General features: G+C 45.8%; 1 protein-coding gene across 1 annotated transcript; it reads right to left on the bottom strand.

The window, feature by feature from the left end:
• Window positions 1-14186: 14186 nt before the first annotated feature.
• On the bottom strand, window positions 14187-15360 carry LOC120925083 (olfactory receptor 10A7-like). The gene has a single exon (XM_040335962.1). The coding sequence runs from the start codon at window positions 15187-15189 to the stop codon at window positions 14398-14400; it is 792 nt and encodes a 263-aa protein (XP_040191896.1). The 5' UTR covers window positions 15190-15360; the 3' UTR covers window positions 14187-14397.
• Window positions 15361-20083: the final 4723 nt, after the last annotated feature.

Raw genomic sequence — 20083 nt, 5'->3', positions numbered from 1 at the left:
GTTGTGTGTTTACTACATTTTACTTTTTGCCTACAGGTGAATGGATAGGGGTACGATGTACCCCATATCCATTCACTTAGGGTGGGGGGCCGGTATCTGGGGGCCCCCTTATTAAAGGGGACTCCCAGATTCCGATAAGCCTCCGCCCGCAGACCCCGACAACCAATGGCAAGGGTTGTCGGGAAGAGGTCCTGTCCTCATCAACATGGGGACAGGGTGCTCTGGGGTGGGGGGGCCCGCAGTGCGCCCCCCTGCCCCAGAGCACCCAACCCCCCCATGTTGAGGGCACGCGGCCTGGCACGGCTCAGGAGGGGGTGGGGCGCTCGCTCGTCCCCACTCCCTTCCTGGCCGGCCGGGTAGCGTGCTTTGGATACGGGTCTGGTATGGATTGTAGGGGGACCCCCTACGTCAATTTTTCGGCGTGGGGGGGTCTCCTTACAACCCATGCCAGACCTAAGGGCCTGGTATGCTCCTGGGGGGGAACCCATGCCGGTTTTGTTTTTTACAAATTGCCGTGGAGTTCTCCCTCGGGAAAGCATACCAAATGCCGTCGCTGGAATGGGCCTTTACAAGGTGTGACTAACTTTACACTTTGTAGAACGAGCCCTAATTTTACACTTGCAAAATAACACTTACGGCGCAAAAAGGAAGCTAGAAAGCTTTGTGGATCGCCTTAAGTGCTAATTTGCATACTAGCAACGGCATTTCGACTCGAAATGCCCCCAGCGGCGGATGCGGTACTGCATCCTAAAATTAGGCAGTGTAATTCAATTACACATGCCGGATCTTCTGTGTAACTTTGGAAAAAGCCTTTTGAGGATCGTTTCCAAAGTTACACACAGACTGAACAGCAGTTAAGTCGGAGTATCTCTTTTGAGGATAACCCCCCAGATGTATAGATACGACCGGCCGGACGGTGTATCTCCTACCTGAATCCGGCCCACAGTGTTTGTGCGGTGTCATCTATCCCTCTCTATTTTCCTGTTAAAATCTAAAAATTCTGTGTCCTCCGTCTTCCCCTCAGCCCCCCCCCCCCCCCACCACCACCACAACATTGTCAGGTCAGGAGTCCGTTTTTTAGATCATTCTGAATTGATTGTAAAGTAATCAGTTTTACTACAGCTCAGTCAGCCCCGTTTTATACCGTACAAAAGTACATTTTTAACAACTTTTATGGAACCGTATGCTGCTCTTGATGAGGAAAGAGAATGTGACGTCACCACGCTCCGTGCAGTACGGTAAAGAGGGAGAGGGCGCAGACGTCAGCGGGAGGAGAGGAGGAAAAAGAAGAGCCGCGATTGCCGCTGACGTCTGTGCACTGAAGACAGAGGGGCTGCCGCCAAATGGGAGTAGTGGAGGAAAGAGAACAGCCGAGATGTCGGCTGACGTCAGCTCGCTCCATGCACAGAAGAGGAAGGGGCACAGACATCATACGGGAGGAGAGGAGGACCTCCGGCGGGTCAGCGGTGGGTGAAAACATGTTTTTTTTTAAATACGCTGCAAACGGAGACACTGGCCAATATTTACAAAAGCATTACAGGGTTTTTAATGAGATTTACTGGGGCTTATTTTCGAGGTAGGGCTTATATTGTAGCCCGCCCTGATAATCCAGATAGGTCTTCTTTTTGGGGTAGGGCTTATATTGTAGCCGGCCCTGATAATCCAGATAGGTCTTATTTTGGGGGTAGGGCTTATATTGTAGCCCGCCCTGATAATCCAGATAGGTCTTATTTTCGGGGTAGGGATTATATTGTAGCCCGCCCTGATAATCCAGGTACGTCTTATTTTCGGGGTAGGGCTTATATTGTAGCCTGCCCTGATAATCCAGATAGGTCTTATTTTCGGGGTAGGGCTTATATTGTAGCCTGCCCTGATAATCCAGATAGGTCTTATTTTCGGGGTAGGGCTTACTTTAGGGGAAACACGGTAGAGGTTTTTTGCACTCATAAATTTATTTAATTTCTAGTTTTTCAGACTTTGTTTCAAGTTTTTTGTATTTTTATTTTTTTTTACCAATTGTGTATACATATTTGGCATTTGCATATAAGGGCTAGATTCAGAAAGAATTTACGTTGGCGTATCTATTGATACGCCGCGTAAATTCAAAGCTGCGCTGGCGTATGTTCTTTCTGTATTCAGAAAGCAAGATATGCCGAAATTAGGCTAAGATCCGACTGACGTAAGTGTCTTACGCCGTCGTATCTTAGTTGCATATTTACGCTGGCCGCTAGGTGGCACTTCCGTCGATTTACGCAAGGAATATGCAAATTTGGTAGATACGCCGATTCAGAAACGTACGTCCGCCCGGCGCATTTTTTTACGTCGTTTACGTTAGGCTTTTTCCGGCGTAAAGTTACCCCTGCTATATGAGGGGTATCCTATGTTAAGTATGGACGTCGTTCCCGCGTCGAATTTTGAAAATTTTACGTCGTTTGCGTAAGTCGTTCGCGGATAGGGCTGTATGTAAGTTACGATTTGCAGCGTAATTTCGAGCATGCGCACTGGGATTCTTCGTAAAAAACGTCAAATACGTGGGGTCACAATTTATTTTATTAAAACACGCCCACATTATCCACATTTGAATTAGGCGGGCTTACGCCGGACTACATACGCTACGCCACCGTAACTTAGGGCGCAAGTTCTTTATGAAAATCAGGGGGAAATCGTGGGTGCGCGATATACACCGATCCCTGCTGTCTCTGAGCCGCTAGCCTAGAGCCGAGCCGAGTGTACTGCGCACTCGGCTAGGCTCGGCAAAGCTCAGCTCCACCCGCCGCAGCCAAGAGCTCTGCCCGCAGCCACGCGAGAGGAGCCGAACACACAGGAAATCCGGCTCCTCTCGGCTTGCACCAAATCAAAAAATAAACACCGCTGCAACCCCGGGCAAGGTGCGGATGGACTCACAGACGGACACGCTGGACGGAGATGGACACCTGGATGGAGGCCGCAGACGGACACCTCCAAAGCCGCAGACGGACCCCGCACAAGGAAGCCGCAGACGTACACCCACAAGGCTGGACGGATCCCACGCAAGCCGCAGACGGACGCCATACAAGGCCGCCAATGGACCCAGGGCAAAAATGTAAGTTTTCTTTTTTTCCTTTCTAAGCTTGGGGTGCGCGTTATACGTCGGCGCGCGGTATACCCCGATAAATACAGGTCTGGTCCGGTACCTTTTCATACACCTTTGTTATTGTGGGTTGACACGTTATACAGATCACCATGTACCGCACTAACTGTAGTCTGTGGGAGCGTTCCTTTTGGATGCCTTTGAAAGAGTTAAATATATGTCGGAAATTAGAGATAAGCCAGAGGTTCAAGCCTCTTCACCACAGCCTTCAAATGTTGGACATAGCGAAACGTCTTGGGGCGTGGCTTAGCGGCAACCAGAAGTGGCGTCTGACGGGATGGACTGGGTAACCAAGCAGGAGTTCCGACAGCTTTAGGTTGGGTTCACACCATTGCAAATTCAATTTGTAATAGCAGGAGATTTTGACCAGCTCTCTATGGAGTCAGTTTACATATCTTCGCTGTGGCTCCGTTGCAAATTTGGTAGCCCTGTGCGTCTTTTGGTCCATTTCAGGTTCAAATTCAGCCAAAAATTCGGGCTGAAATGGGACCTGAAACGGTGAACAGGGACGCCCAAAACCCCTGCTGTGAGCCGCATGCGAAGATAGTATGAACCAAGCCTTAAGCCTTGTACACACGATCAGTCCATCCGATGAGTACGGTCTGAAGGACCGTTGTTATCGGTTAACCGATGAAGCTGACTGATGGTCAGTCGCGCCCACACACCATCGTTTAAAAAAATGATCGTATCAGAACGCGGTGACGTAAAACACGACGTGCTGAAAAAAATAAAGTTCAATGCTTCCAAGCATGCATGGATTTTTAACCAATGGTCGTGCCTACTAACGATCGGTTTCGACCTATCGGTTAGGAATCCATCGGTTAAATTTAAAGCAAGTTGCCTTTTTTTTAATCGATGGTTAAATAACCTATGGGGCCCACACACGATCGGTTTTGACCGATGAAAACGGTCCATCAGACCGTTGTCCTCTGGTTAACCTATCGTGTGTATGAGGCCTTACTGTGTTACTTTGCTTTTAGGCCCCATGTACACTGCTGCTGCTAAGCGGACGCTCATGTACATACGATCAGTTCGTCTGATGAAAACGGGTGGATTTTTCCATCAGATATCCGATGAAGCTGACTTTCATCAGTCTTGCCTACACACCATCGGTTAAAAATCCAATTGTGTCCAACGCGGTGACGTAAAACACAACGACATGCTGAGAAAAATTAAGTTCAATGCTTCCGAGCATGCGTCGACTTGATTCTGAGCATGCGTGGATTTTTGACCGATGGATTTCCCCACAGACAACCGTTTTCATCAGACGAACCGATCGTGTGTACAGGGCATCAGAGGCAGTTGGACACTTTTTTTTCCAACTGCCCCTGAACTCATTTAATGTTATCCAATGTTTTTAAGGCAAAAAAAATTGTTCAGATGCCGAAGTTTCAGACGTTTCAGACGCCAAACGCGTCTAAACTCAGCTAAGCGTTTTTGGGCATTTAAAAAATAAAAATATTATGCTTAGCGCTTCTAATTGCAAACGCGGCAAAACACTGCTAAACGCGGCAAACCGGACGTTTTAAATGTGGGTTACGATCTGTCCAGTTAAATCGTTCAGGAGAGGTTGTAAAAACGTCCCGTGTACATGAAGCCTATTAGTTTGGTTGCATGAATATTACCCACCGTATGCTTGCTTTTGTAAGTATAATTCCTTTTACTAAAGCGGCTTTCGTTTTTGTGGATCTATACATCCTTTGTTTGGTCTCAGTTCTCTTGTGTAGCTACGTGTCTGGTCTCCTTAGCCGCTGATCCTGACACCTGGGCTGCTGCTTCCTCTCTATCCTCCTGTAGCCTACCGTGAGCGTGAGCTGGGAGACCCTGGGGGCCGCAACCTGGAGCCAGTTGCAGTGCAGTCCATCCTCACCACTAGAGGCTCTGGTGAACACTGGCTGGCTCTTAGACTCCGTGCCCCGGGGAATCTTATGCTTTAGCTTCCAGTGGGATCTGTGTTGGTGCTCCAGTGGAACCACCCAGAGTTCCATCCGCAGCAGTAAGCCATAGGGTCCACTACCATAGTGGTGCACTCCTGACCCCAACGGTGTGCATCTGTCACCTGGCCTCAGGTGACCTGACACCACCTTTGCTTTTTAAATGGGAGAGGGACCTTGATGTCTCTTTCTCAGTGCAATAAAGAGAGGACATACTTAATTTCTTTCAATGTTCTTCTATTGCCATTAGGTTTCGTGAAACAGGTGACAAAATCCTGATGAGGTGATGCAGAACCCCCATAGTCCCCCTTACAATCCAGTGTTGGTCTTGTCATGGCATCAGTTGGAGATGCCGAGGGGACTTTACTGCAAATCTTTTGATATTGGGCCAGACTTAGAGGATTTTGTCAGACGGTTTTGAATCTCGTTTGTAAACTGATGAGCATTGTAACGAGCCACTGACTTGCTGTATCTTCCAATCCACCTACTGAATGCAGCCAGGATTTGCATAAGATTCTCAGCTTATGGTTCTCTAAAACAGTCTCCACCAAGAATGGCAAGACTCCAAAAACATCAGTCTCTCCAAAGTATGACATGACTACAAAATCAACAGTCTCTATAAGCATGGCAAGACTATAAAACAACAGTCTCTAGCAAGTATGCAAGACTCCAAGATTGCCAGTCTCTACAAAGCATGATATGAGTACAAAAGCAACAGTCTCCACCAAGCATGGCAAGACTCCAAGAGAAACTACATCTACCAAGTATGGAAAACTCCAAGAGCAACAGTCTCTACAAAGAATGGCAAGATTCCAAGAGCAACAGTCTCTATCAAGGATGATAAGCCTCCAAAAACAACAGTCTCTACCAAGCATGGCAAGACTCCAAGAGAAACCACATCTACCAAGTATGGAAAACTCCAATAGCAACAGTCTCTACAAAGAATGGCAAGATTCCACGAGCAACAGTCTCTATCAAAGATGGTAAGCCTCCAAGAATAACAGTCACCACCAAGCATGGCAAGACTCCGAGAGAAACCAAATCTACCAAGTATGGAAAACTCCAAGAGCAACAGTCTCTACAAAGAATGGTAAGATTCCAAGAGCAACAGTCTCTACAAAAGAATGGCAAGATTCCAAGAGAAACAGTCTCTATCAAGGATGGTAAGATTCCAAGAACAACAGTCTCCACCAAGCATGGCAAGACTCCAAGAGAAACCACATCTACCAAGTATGAAAAACTCAAAGAGCATCAGTCTCTACAAAAGAATGGCAAGATTCCAAGAGCAACAGTCTTTATCAAGGATGGTAAGCCTCCACCAAGCATGGCAAGACTCCAAGAGAAACCACACCTACCAAGTATTCAAAACTCCAAGAGCAACAGTCTCTATGAAGAATGGCAAGAGTCCAAGAGCAACAGCCTCTATCAAGGATGATAAGCCTCCAAAAACAGCAGTCTCTACCAAGCATGGCAAGACTCCAAGAGAAACCACATCTACCAAGTATGGAAAACTCCAAGAGCAACAGTCTCTGCAAAGAATGGCAAGATTCCAAGAGCAACAGTCGCTATCAAGGATGGTAAGATTCCAAGAACAACAGTCTCCACCAAGCATGGCAAGACTCCAAGAGAAACCACACCTACCAAGTATGGAAAACTCCAAGAGAAACAGTCTCTATGAAGAATGGCAAGAGTCCAAGAGCAACAGTCTCTATCAAGGATGATAAGCCTCCAAAAACAGCAGTCTCTACCAAGCATTACAAGACTCCAAGAGAAACCACATCTACCAAGTATAGAAAACTCCTATAGCAACAGTCTCTACAAAGAATGGCAAGATTCCACGAGCAACAGTCTCATTCTTGGAGGCTTACCATCTTTGATAGAGACTGTTGCTCGTGGAATCTTGCCATTCTTTGTAGAGACCATTGCTATAGGAGTTTTCCATACTTGCTAGATGTGGTTTCTCTTGGAGTCTGAGAAAAACAGAAAGGTTGGGACTTTAAATGAAGCACCTCGGGAAAGGGGTGCCTCCATCCCTAATAGCAATGTAAAAGAGAGAACAGTTTAGATGACTTTAGATGAGGCACAAAGAGGAACCGGATGTAGAAAAGATCATTTATTGATCAACCATAACCATAACATAGTACAGTCAAAATAGTAATTGCAGTAAAGGTTGTGTTTACAGAAACTCAGATACAATAGAAAATAAACATAAGTGATACAAAAATATATAATAACATTCCCGTTGTAGCTCCATGTACAGATTCATATAAAACATTTTTAATAAAACTGAATGAGTGTCCTCACAGATGACGTCAATAGGGTATGCATCTTTGTAAACTCTACGCGTTTCGATGAATAATACCACCTCGTCAGGAGCTGATGCGTATGACATTTCTGTGAAAAGAGTATGAAGCATTGAACATATATTAACCCCAATAGCAAATGAAGATATGGGGAAGGGGGGGCATAAACGGGAAAATGTTGATACTTTCTACTCACTTAAAAACTCAACATGTCACTGTCAAACACTGAGGGGACAGGGAGCCCCACTAATGTCTCCACCGGGAGCTGAGGTAGGAAAGGCCCACAGAGCAGAAAGCAGCAAACATCCCCCCACCAGGACAAGGAAATTCCCGCTGCTGCGGCTGGTAGTATCTGGTACAGACTCCAAAATATCTGTGAAGAATGCTAATGTAAGTATGTGATAAGATACCATCTAAGTGTTAGTGTGAAAGTGAAAAATAAAAAAATAAAAAATAATAGCAGTCACAGTCACTAGGAGCCAATTGTTGAAATATATAAGTGGGTAAGTATTGGCCATCGATAGGTAGTATGGCCAAATACATGGAAGTTAAAAAAATAGAACAACCGAGACTCCATTTGTCCTCCCAGAGTGACTGGGAGAGGGTGATGGTATAGAAACAGGGTGCTAGAGACACCACATGTGTGTAGGTGATGTAGGTAAAATGAAATGCCTGTGTGAATCCAGTATGGGGGTATAACGAGCTGCAACAGCCCACAACCAGCAGCCACGAGCAGCTGAGACGACCAAGCCAAGCGTGGATTTAAATAAGCCAGCCATCCTTCCGAGGGTCCACCCACCAGCGTCATGCTGACATGGTGCGATTGGAGAAGCACTCCCACCTGAGCAGGGTCCGCCGCCCAGCCTGGCGTGCGAAGGCACCTCCCACACCAATTGTCAAAAGGTATGCATAAGCCGACACGGCGGCACCATAACAACGGCGCCACAGTGCCGGCTTTGTGCGTGGCACCGATGCGCAATGGGACCAGCCCGCCCCTCCCCCACACATACACGCCAACAAGCGAGAGGGGGAAGGGGAGGGCGCCCAGAGCGCATCGCAGCTCCCGGACATAGAAACACAGGGACAACCCCAAGCCACCCGCATACCAACAGAGAACATGGGAATAATAAGTAAACCAAAGAGAAATTGTATATATAAACACCTGATCAGTGGATAGAACTGAAAACAAGGTATAAATAGAGTTTCAATTAGAAAATTCACACAGCAGAGCCCTACTGAAAAAGGGCCCCTGTGTGATAGCTACCCTCCGGACCTAGAAGTTTTTGTATCACTTATGTTTATTTTCTATTGTACCTGAGTTTCTGTAAACACAACCTTGAGAGTCGGTTCACACTGGGGCGACACGACTTCCAGCACAACTTTCAGAGGCGACTCCGACACGACTTGAGCATGAACCACAGGGCGATCTGGGGAGATTTACAACAGGACTTGAAGTCGTCTCCAGGACAGGAGACTTTCCAGTGGCCAATCAAACAACAATCAGCTCTAGGGGAGGGAGGGGGAGGGAGAGGTTTGCCTGAGAAATGTATGTTATCTTCCTGGAAAGTCGCTTCAGTTAAGACAGTGATCAGACTTGGATCAGACTTGGAGGCGACTTCTATTGAAATCAATGGGTACAAATTGCCTACAAGTCGGATTGAAGTAGTACAGGAACTTCTTTTGAAGTCGGAGCGACTCGAGTAGTGTGTATTAACACCGCTCCCATTCACTTACATTGTTTTTCTCGACAGCGCGACTTGGGACGACTTGAGGCGACTTCAAGTCGGATCCCAAGTCGCCCCAGTGTGAACCGACTCTTACTGCAATATCTATTTTGACTGTACTATGTTATGGTTATGGTTGATCAATAAATGATCTTTTCTACATCCAGTTCCTATTTGTGCCTCATCTAAAGTCCCAAACTGTTCTCGCTTTTACATTTCTCTTGGAGTCTTGTCATGCTTGGTAGAGACTGCTGTTTTTGGAGGCTTATCATACTTCATAGAGACTGTTGCTCTTGGAGTTTTCCATACTTGGTAGGTGTGGTTTCTCTTGGAGTCTTAAGTAAAAAAAAGTGAAGGGGTCGTGGCGCTGTCTCAACTAGAGGCTGAATGTACCAGGTTAGTGGTACAGTACTATCTTGAATGTGATCCAAATGTGAGTGAGTAGTGGATCTAATCAATACAAGTGCCTGAGTGTATTAATACGTGAGTGCCTATATGACATGTATTAAACACTCTAATAAACGTGTAATGAGGACATAGTAAATAATATGCACCAAATGCTGGAGATGCAAATTAAGATGTGGCACTTGGCCACAAGGGTGGTGAGCCACTAGGTGTACTGCTAAAATAGCCACCAGGGGCCAGTATAATCAATTAATAAATAATATATATAAGGGTTGACAGTGACTGCCTTGCAGCGGTGAGTGAATACTGGATCAAAGACACCAACGCAGCAATGAATAACCGGTAGGTGTGTAACACAACAGTGAAAAATATAAGTATAATGAAATAGTCCAATATGCTAAGGACTCAGCAATAGATCGACAGTCCACATAAATATCAAAGGTGAATGTGTTCGTGAACCGGTGCACCCACTCTGGGTGATAAATCACAATATGCAGTTGTGTGGATTCGCACAGTGGTTCCGGTGCTCCCCCTCCTGGGTCCCTACTCACCGGAGGCACTCACCCTTGCAGGGGTAAAGTGCAAGTATATGTGCTCTCCAACAGCTAGGCTTTCGTCTCCCTGGGTCCTATGGATGGATGGGTCTCCCGGTCCGGATAGCTCCACTTCTTTTAAGTTGTCCAAGATTCCTCCAGGGAAAAAAACAATCTCATAGCGCAGTATGTTCAAAATATAAAAAATGTTTTATTTAGCACTGCCACAAGCAGGCGTGCGCAATAGAGCAAGGAGTTACAAAAAAACTTAGAACCAAGGTTCCATATAAAATTAGATAAAAATAAAATAAAGGGAAAATTATAAAAACAAAGCAGCAGACAGCTATCTATGCGATAGCAGAGCCTCCCACCACAGCACTCATAGCCGGTAAGTTAATATGTCAGCGCCAGCTTGGGAACGGCGTGCGTTCCACTGAGGATCAGCTGGTTGACCCGGAAGTGCGTGTGGGTGTGCGTGTAGCCGCTTTACGCACGTTTCGTATTGATTACGTCTTCTGAAGCGGGTCAAGTAATCAATACGAAACGTGCGTAAAGCGGCTACACGCACACCCACATGCACTTCCGGGTCAACCAGCTGATCCTCAGTGGAACGCACGCCGTTCCCAAGCTGGCGCTGACATATTAACTTACTGGCTATGAGTGCTGTGGTGGGAGGCTCTGCTATCGCATAGATAGTTCAAAAAAAGGTGGAGGGGAATAACATATAGGCACTCACATTTGCCCACATCCGAAATAGTAATTCAAGAAAAAAGGTTGTACTACACTAGGTAGTGACATGGCGGACTTTCGAAGGCAATCACAGGGACATTTTTCGTTATAAAAAATATAAATTTAATACAAAAATACAAATAAATTTCAATAAAATATGTTGAGAAGAGTACATAAATACATATTCATAAGCAATATTTTCATCTCGCCGACGCGTTTCGCCTTACGGCTTCTTCAGGACGAGTTTTGAGATTTTATGACAATAACGTATTGCTACTTGCATATATCAATTGAGTTGATGGCCATCCACATATATTAAGGACCATTGGAGTCACAGGTAAAGAAGTACCGTGTGATATGTTGGTAAACCCAATGAGAGGAGAAAAGAGTATCTCCTAGTGATAACAGGAGACCACGGCGATTATAAATTGCGGGTTCTGAAAAGTAAAAACAGAAGAACGAACCGGGACCTCGTGGAGCACAGGCTGCTACCCCCCCGGGACATACGAAACCTCCACGGCTGCAAGGCTTCCAACCCTCCGGTCTGCCCTCTATTGGACAGTGCAGTGTGGATGCCCTGTGTCTGGATTTATTTTTCCTCCAGGCTCCCTCCACCTGCCTTTTGCCTTACTGGTCCCGGTTCGTTCTTCTGTTTTTACTTTTCAGAACCCGCAATTTATAATCGCTGTGGTCTCCTGTTATCACTAGGAGATACTCTTTTCTCCTCTCATTGGGTTTACCAACATATCACACGGTACTTCTTTACCTGTGACTCCAATGGTCCTTGATATATGTGGATGGCCACCAACTCAATTGACATATGCAAATAGCAATACGTTATTGTCATAAAATCTCAAAACTCGTCCTGAAGAAGCCGTAAGGCGAAACGCGTCGGCGAGACGAAAATATTGCTTATGAATATGTATTTATGTACTCTTCTCAACATATTTTATTGAAATTTATTTGTATTTTTGTATTAAATTTATATTTTTTATAACGAAAAATGTCCCTGTGATTGCCTTCGAAAGTCCGCCATGTCACTACCTAGTGTAGTACAACCTTTTTTCTTGAATATCGCATAGATAGCTGTCTGCTGCTTTGTTTTTATAATTTTCCCTTTATTTTATTTTTATCAAATTTTATATGGAACCTTGGTTCTAAGTTTTTTTGTAACTCCTTGCTCTATTGCGCACGCCTGCTTGTGGCAGTGCTAAATAAAACATTTTTTATATTTTGAACATACTGCGCTATGAGATTGTTTTTTCCCTGGAGGAATCTTGGACAACTTAAAAGAAGTGGAGCTATCCGGACCGGGAGACCCATCCATCCATAGGACCCAGGGAGACGAAAGCCTAGCTGTTGGAGAGCACATATACTTGCACTTTACCCCTGCAGGGGTGAGTGCCTCCGGTGAGTAGGGACCCAGGAGGGGGAGCACCGGAACCACTGTGCGAATCCACACAACTGCATATTGTGATTTATCACCCAGAGTGGGTGCACCGGTTCACGAACACATTCACCTTTGATATTTATGTGGACTGTCGATCTATTGCTGAGTCCTTAGCATATTGGACTATTTCATTATACTTATATTTTTCACTGTTGTGTTACACACCTACCGGTTATTCATTGCTGCGTTGGTGTCTTTGATCCAGTATTCACTCACCGCTGCAAGGCGGTCACTGTCAACCCTTATATATATTATTTATTAATTGATTATACTGGCCCCTGGTGGCTATTTTAGCAGTACACCTAGTGGCTCACCACCCTTGTGGCCAAGTGCCACATCTTAATTTGCATCTCCAGCATTTGGTGCATATTATTTACTATGTCCTCATTACACGTTTATTAGAGTGTTTAATACATGTCATATAGGCACTCACGTATTAATACACTCAGGCACTTGTATTGATTAGATCCACTACTCACTCACATTTGGATCACATTCAAGATAGTACTGTACCACTAACCTGGTACATTCAGCCTCTAGTTGAGACAGCGCCACGACCCCTTCACTTTTTTTACTTATTTCTGTGTCCCCTAGGGGATTACTCATTAGGGGGGCTGCAGTCTATATTATTGTTTTATTTCAGTCACACTCATTGGGATTTTGAGTATATACATTTATTTTTGGAATCTTTACCACCCAAGTTTTTTGCCTCATCCTCCACACATTTTGCTCCTAAGTGCGGTACCCTCCCTATCCATTCTCTTGGAGTCTTGCCATGCTTGGTGGAGGCTTACCATCCTTGATAGAGACTGTTGCTCTTGGAATCTTGCCATTCTTTGTAGAGACTGTTGCTCTTGGAGTTTTCTATACTTGGTAGATGTGGCTTCTCTTGGAGTCTTGCCATGCTTGGTGGTGACTGTTATTCTTGGAGGCTTACCATCTTTGATAAACAGTCACCACCAACCATGGCAGGACTCCAAGAGAAACCAAATCTACCAAGTATGGAAAACTCCAAGAGCAACAGTCTCTACAAAGAATGGCAAGATTCCAAGAGAAAAACAGTCTCTATCAAGGATGGTAAGATTCCAAGAACAACAGTCTCCACCAAGCATGGCAAGACTCCAAGAGAAACCACATCTACCAAGTATGGAAAACTCCAAGAGCAACAATTTCTACGAAGAATGGCAATATTTCACTAGCAACAGTTTCTATCAAGTATGGTAAGACTCCAGGAACAACAGTCTCAACAAAGAATGGCAAGACTCCAAGAACATCAGTCTCCACTAAGCATGGCAAGACTCCATTGGTGAAAAAAAAGAGTGTCCAGAAACTGAATGATGAATTATTGAACAGTAATAAGTAGACATGTGCAGACTGGAATATTTTGTTTCGTTTTTTCGTTTTCGTTTGGAAAATAAATTTATTTAGTTACTCCTGAAAATCGTTTTGATTTATTTCGTTTTTCGTTGGGAATAGCTTTCGTCCGAAAATCCAATAATACTTGGTTTCTGTCGAATGGTCAAAAGAATAGTCGCCGGAACGTCAAATCTTTTTGGTTTCTGTCGAATGGTCAAAAGAATATTTGACGGAACGTCGAATCTTTACGTCAAATCGTACATTTCCGTTTGAATATTCTGCCTACAAGAATTCTAATGTTGTATGACTAGTAATAATGTCAAATCTATTCTCTATAATGTCGAATCTATTTTCTCATAAATCGAAATCTATTCTCTGTAATGTCGAATCTATTATTTCTATAGTGTCGAATCTTTTCTCTATAATGTTGAATCTTTTCTCTATGATGTTGAATCTTTTCCCTATAATGTCGAATCTCTCTATATCGAATTTTTACCACAACGAAAACGAAAATAAAGCATTTTTTATGTTGGATCTTTCGGTTTTCGTTTCTTGAACTTTCGTTATCGTTTGTTAAAATATTATACTTCACAAAGCCAACAAGAAAAAGAGATAAATCAACACAAAAAAAAAAGAGAAAACATCAAATAATATGACTTATGATTACCAATACTTCAGCTAAACAGACACCAAGGATTTTTCTGGAAGTCAGTCAAGGGAACACAAGATGTAATACACTACCAAACAACCTAGAGAGCATTGACAAAGAAAAGATAATTGCAACATATAATACTGGTGTTCACAACATTGTGTCCACCAGCTTGTAATTTTCCTCATCTTGATTGTCCTTTAACAGCACAATATTCTTTCATGTCGTTTACTGATGTCTTTAAAGCTTTATGAATGTCCTGATTCCTTAAAGTGTAAATGATGGGGTTTAACATGGGAAGCACCAAAAAGTATATAAAGGTGAGTCCGTTATAAACGCTGTCAGTCAATGTATTAGACAGTGTCAGTGCATATGTAGCAAATGGTATTCCGAAATATAAAGAGACCACCAGGAGATGGGAGCTGCAGGTAGAGAAGGCCTTCCGTCTCCCGGCTGATGACTTTATCCTGAGGATGGAGATTATGATCAGTATGTAGGACAAGACAATAAACCCAAAAGGTAGATTAAGCAGATAAGTTATCACCCAGGAAAATATGTAAAAGGGTCTGGTACTTGATATAACGCACACTGGAATAGAGAATGCAGTGCATTCACAAAAAAAATAATTGATGATAATAGGGGCACAAAATTTTAGACCCAAAAAGAAGTAAAAATAAACGGCTACAACTGCAACTGAAGACAACCAAAAGCCAATGACGAGATATAGGCACAGTCTATTGTGCATGAGAGCAGCATATCTCAATGGTTGACAGATCGCCAAATATCGATCATAGGACATTAGCGTCAGCAGAAAAGTCTCAATGACTAAAATAGCGATCACTACATTTATCTGGATGATACAATCAACATAAGGAACAACGCTTCTTCCCCATAGGATGTTTTCCAGCACAGAAGGATCAACACTTGTGGTTCCAACAAACTCACAAAGGAATAAATTGCTGATCAGGAAGTACATGGGGGTGTGGAGATGAGGACTTTTCCATATTACAGAGATGATCAGGACGTTCTCAATGCAGGTAACGATGTAGATAATCAATAAGAGAAGGAAAAGTGGAATTCTGTATTCATAAAACCCATCAAACCCAACAACCAGGACTTCTACGACAATTGTTTCATTCCTTTGACGTAACGCCTGTGAAAAAAGTGATAGTTGATATTTTTGCACCCAGCATTATACTGTATGTAAAGTGTATCTGAATAACAGTGAGAAAATACTGCGCTAACACAAGAAGCTACTAAAAATTAAATAAAATAAAAATAAAATAAAAATAAGTCTTCTGATGTCATTATATGACGAAACGCGCATTGGGAGGAGTTGACGTGCTGATGTCATTGTGTCTGAGCGGACGGGCGTTCGCAAGCCGGCCGGCTATTTGCTGCTTTTTATCTCCTTACTGCTGTAAGTGTTTCTATTTATAATAAATGCCATTTTACCGAATTTACACGTGAGTTCCTTTGCATTTTGGGTAACATTCGACCACTTTCCATGATTATTGAATGATCGAGTTATCCTGGCTATCTGCTGTATACCTCTCCTCCACCATACTGACCACCGGAAGTTGCCGCCTCAGAACCCTCTGGATAAAAGCCCTGGTTGGGTATATAGCCGCAAGCTTATCTAGCTTGCCTTTTGGTAAGCGCGTAATCTATGTGGTGTTGGCACACAATTTGTGGTGGTGGAATACGCTATTGATTGCACTAAATTTTATGCACATTGTGTCTAAGGACTTTGTTCAACATAATTTATTATTAGCGGACGTTTCTATTGTAGCATTACCCCGGAGGAGCTGCTGGTTATTTTTGGGTGGCACGTTACCTCTATATTCTCGCTGTCCAGGGTAAAAGGAGAGTCCGAAGAATTTCAATGTCCACACAATGCACTTCTTTTTCTTAGATTTATTTTGCAGAACTTCAATAGAAAAGAAGGATGAGGGGTTCAGGTGCTTAGTCACAAATAGGAAACACTCCTGCTTCCAGCAAACCGTTATTGTCGCCACTCTATCCAGGAGTGGGTATTGCTCACCCGGATAGGTCCCTCTCACTGGCCTAGCAGCCAGGATGGCGCATGAAGTAAAGTACAGTCTCTGCCACAGACCTTTATTTATGAGGAGACACTTTGATCCGGAATCCTCTGCCACAGGATTCAGCACCTAGATCTCTCCAGCTTAGCTTTGGTAAAACTTTTAGGCCCGACAGGCGATACTGTCAAGCCTCTCAGTGTATGGTGCATCCTTCAATGACGTCTCCAGGCCTTCTCCTAAGGTACCAGCCTCTTGCATGGCCCCCTCCAGGATAGGTCCTCCCCTGGGTTCCTTCATCAAGTGGCCTCCTCCCGCAGGACAGACAGCACAGGATCACCTTTGCAAGGCAGGCCCCAGCCAGACTACTGGGCCTACAAACAAAGTCACAGCCCCGGGCCAACGTGGTCCCAGAACCAGGATTCAGGACACGCACCTCATGCCAGGCGGGCCACGAGGCGCGTGGGACGGCAGACCGACGACCCCGGCCCAAAAGCGTCTGTCTCTTAAGTGCCCCTCCCTGGAATGCACAGCGAGCAACCACTCCCCACTGATTCGCTGCCGAGGGGAATACCCAATACACCTTGACCTTGCTGCTGCCACCCTTGGCCTGGAGTGGTAACGACACCCCCAGGCGAACAATGTTGGATACTCCCAGCACAGTCATGGCTGAAACAGAGGCTAAATTGCCCTTAATCATTATTGTCTGAGCCAAATAACAGCCCAGACCCCACTAAATTTAAAGCAGCGCCTGTTCAACAGGAGCAGGGTGATACACAATGTTTTCTCCTATTCACTTATGATACTCAATTTGGGACATTTTCAGTAATAAATATTGGATTATCCTTATGGTATAATCATACACCATTCTTTCACACTTGGTTGTAGTTTTGTCATTTTTATTTTAAGACCCCTTTCACACTGAGGAGTTTTTCAGGTGTTTTAGCGCAAAAATAGCGCCTAAATACCGCCTGAAAAACTCCTGCCCTGCAGTCTCAGTGTGAAAGACCGAGGGCTTTCACGGAAACGACGGCGGGAACGACGGCCATACTTAACATTGCGTACGCCACCAAATAGCAGCTTTAACTATACGCCGAAAAAAGCCGAACGGAAACAACGTAAAAGAATGCGCCGTGGATCGTTGGAAATAGCTCATTTGCATACTCGACGCAGAATACGGCGGGAACGCCACCCAGCGGACGCCGAAGAATTGCATCTAAGATTCGAAGGCGTACAAAGACGTACGCCTGTCGGATCTAACCCAGATGCCGTCGTATCTTGTTTTGAGGATTCAAAACAAAGATACGACGCGGGAAATTTGAAAGTACGCCGGTGTATCACTAGATACGCTGGCGTACTCTTTTTGTGGATCTGCCCCAGTGTCAGGTGCTGGAAAACAGAAATATGGAGGAGATATTGCCTTTTATTCTTCTCTCCTGCTGAGATACAGTAGGGGGAGAGCTAAAGCTGAGCAACTCAGAGGCCCCGTACACACGACAGAGTTTCTCGGCAGAATTCAGCGAGAAACTCGGTCAGAGCCGGATTCTGCCGAGAAACTCTGTCGTGTGTACACTTTCGGCCCGATGGAGCCGCCGAGGAACTCGTCGAGAAAATAGAGAACATGTTCTCTATTTTCTCGTTGTTCTATGGGAGAACTCGGCCCGCCGAGCTCCTCGGCGGCTTCAGGGCTGAACTCGCCGAGGAACTCGATGTGTTTGGCACGTCGAGTTCCTCGGCCGTGTGTACGGGGCCATAGACTTCTATGCAGAGCGCTAAGAATCCTGGGAGTAGTAGTTTGAGAGGACAGCCAAATAATGGAATGAATAGACTCTTTGGACTACATATCCCAATGGACACTGTGGGGTAGGAGGAGTGGGGACAGGATTTTGGAAATGGCCTGCGGAAGTTCTTTGTCTTGGTGCTGACGAAAGAGGGAGAGTTGAGCTTATCACCAGAGTTTTTCAGAGAGAGACTGAGGGGACCCCCTTATACAGTGAGGGTCCTCAGCAGAATCCCGGGGACTGGTGACAGGGTTATCTGCCCACTATTGACACTGCTAGCAGACTGAGCCACTGAGAGCAGGACACTGAGGCCCAGATTCACGTAGCTCAGCGCATAATTAGGCGGGCGTAGCGCAACGCAGATACACTACACCGTCGAAACTTAGAGAGGCAAGCAGCCTATTCAGCAAGCAAATGCGCGCTGCGATGCGCCATCGTAACGTAATTTAGACGGCGTAACCCGACGCAATTCAAAGTGGGAAGGAGGTGGGCGTGATCCATTTAAATGAAGCGTGACCCCATGCAAATTAAGGTCCGAACGAACGGCGCATGCGCCGTCACGTGATCGCATGCCCCGCGTCCCACTGCGCATGCGCCCCAATTCGCCTATCGTATTCCCCCACGATAACCCAGCCCACCGTTTCCGCCCAGGGCATAAATCCGCCCAGACATGCGCCAGTCAAGTTCAAAAGTACACCTGCTGGTTTTGGTCGTTTGGTGTGGCTACTTTTGCTTTCTTCTTATCCAAAAAGATGTCTGAGGCTGCGTCTAAGGATAGGAGGGATAAAAACTTTAGTATTGAGGAGAAGGCGGTCATTATTGATGCCATGCGAAAATATAATAAGTTCCTCCACGGCAAGGAAAGTGGCTCGATCAGCAAGGTCCGTAAGGATCAAATCTTGGCACAGATTGCAGCGGAGGTGAGTGTCCTTGGCTATGCCAACCGGACCCCAGACAAGATAGCCAAGAAGATCAACGACCTGCGGCGTCTTGTGAAGGAGAAGGTGGCCAAGATCAAGAAACACAGAAGGGGCACCGGAGGTGGTCCAGCCCTGAAGATAAGACTGACACCTGATGAGGAGGTCATTGCCAGGTGCCTGGAGAAGGAGCAGGTGGAGGGCCTGGAGGGCTTCGAGTCAGTTGATCAGCCCTTGAGGACAGGTGAGTGTGTTTTATCTTTTATCTGGTGTCTAGCATGTGGGGGGGGGAGTGAATATGTGACAAGTGTGTGGGTCCACCAACATGTGAATGTTTTGTGTCATCCACAGATGTGCAGGATGAAGCGGGCCCATCCTCGGCTGCTGGGCAACCAACCCCATCCCAGGATACCAGTGTCCACACCTCTCCATTAGAGGAAGTGGAGGAGGAGCACGGGCACCTGGATGATGGCATATATCTGGGGGATGAGACCACCGTCGCTGGACCCTCCCATACCTCCACCTCCATAGGGGATACCCCCCCAAGGGACTCAAACTTCATTGTAACCCCCCCAAGGCCCTCAAATGTGGGATCCCCCCTAAGGGCCTCCACCCTTTTGGGAAGCCCCCTAAGGGCCTCCGACCTTTTGGGAAGCCCATCCTCCCTAAGGGAAGTGCCCTCAGGGGCCTCCCCATACATTCGTCCCCAAGCCTCACCTGCACCCAGGAAGGCAACTAGGAAGACGAGGGGTGATCCTGACGCCTTAGAAGCCACTTTGGCTATGGACCTGGCCAGACAGACCCACCATGTGGGTTCTGTGGCATGTGATATGCACCGGGTGGCAGCCAGCCTGGCCTCCATGCAGCAGACCCAGGCTGCTTTCACTGCCACCATGACCGAAAATGTGCAGGAGGTCAGTGCCAACAGCACTGCGTTGGTGACCTGCGTTAGGGACCTGGATGACACAAATTCAGGCCTTGTGGCAGAGGTCAGGAGCCTGGGAGTGGCCATACAGGCCAATACAGCAGCCATTGAGGCGGTGGGGAATCAGACCACTGCGGTCCTCACCCGCATAGCCCTGGCTTTAGAGGGTATCCAGGCAGCCAGGGAGAGACCGGGGGATGTTCCTCCT

The sequence above is a fragment of the Rana temporaria genome, chromosome 1 (assembly GCF_905171775.1).
Source record: "Rana temporaria chromosome 1, aRanTem1.1, whole genome shotgun sequence".
Taxonomy (NCBI): Eukaryota; Metazoa; Chordata; class Amphibia; order Anura; family Ranidae; genus Rana; species Rana temporaria.
Note: the sequence above shows the minus strand (reverse complement) of the source record. Positions and strands in the feature narration are given on the sequence as shown.

Coding starts and splice junctions, on each gene's coding strand:
- LOC120925083 (XM_040335962.1), bottom strand. CDS start 15,189: ATGTACTTCCTGATCAGCAATTTATTCCTTTGTGAGTTTGTTGGAACC.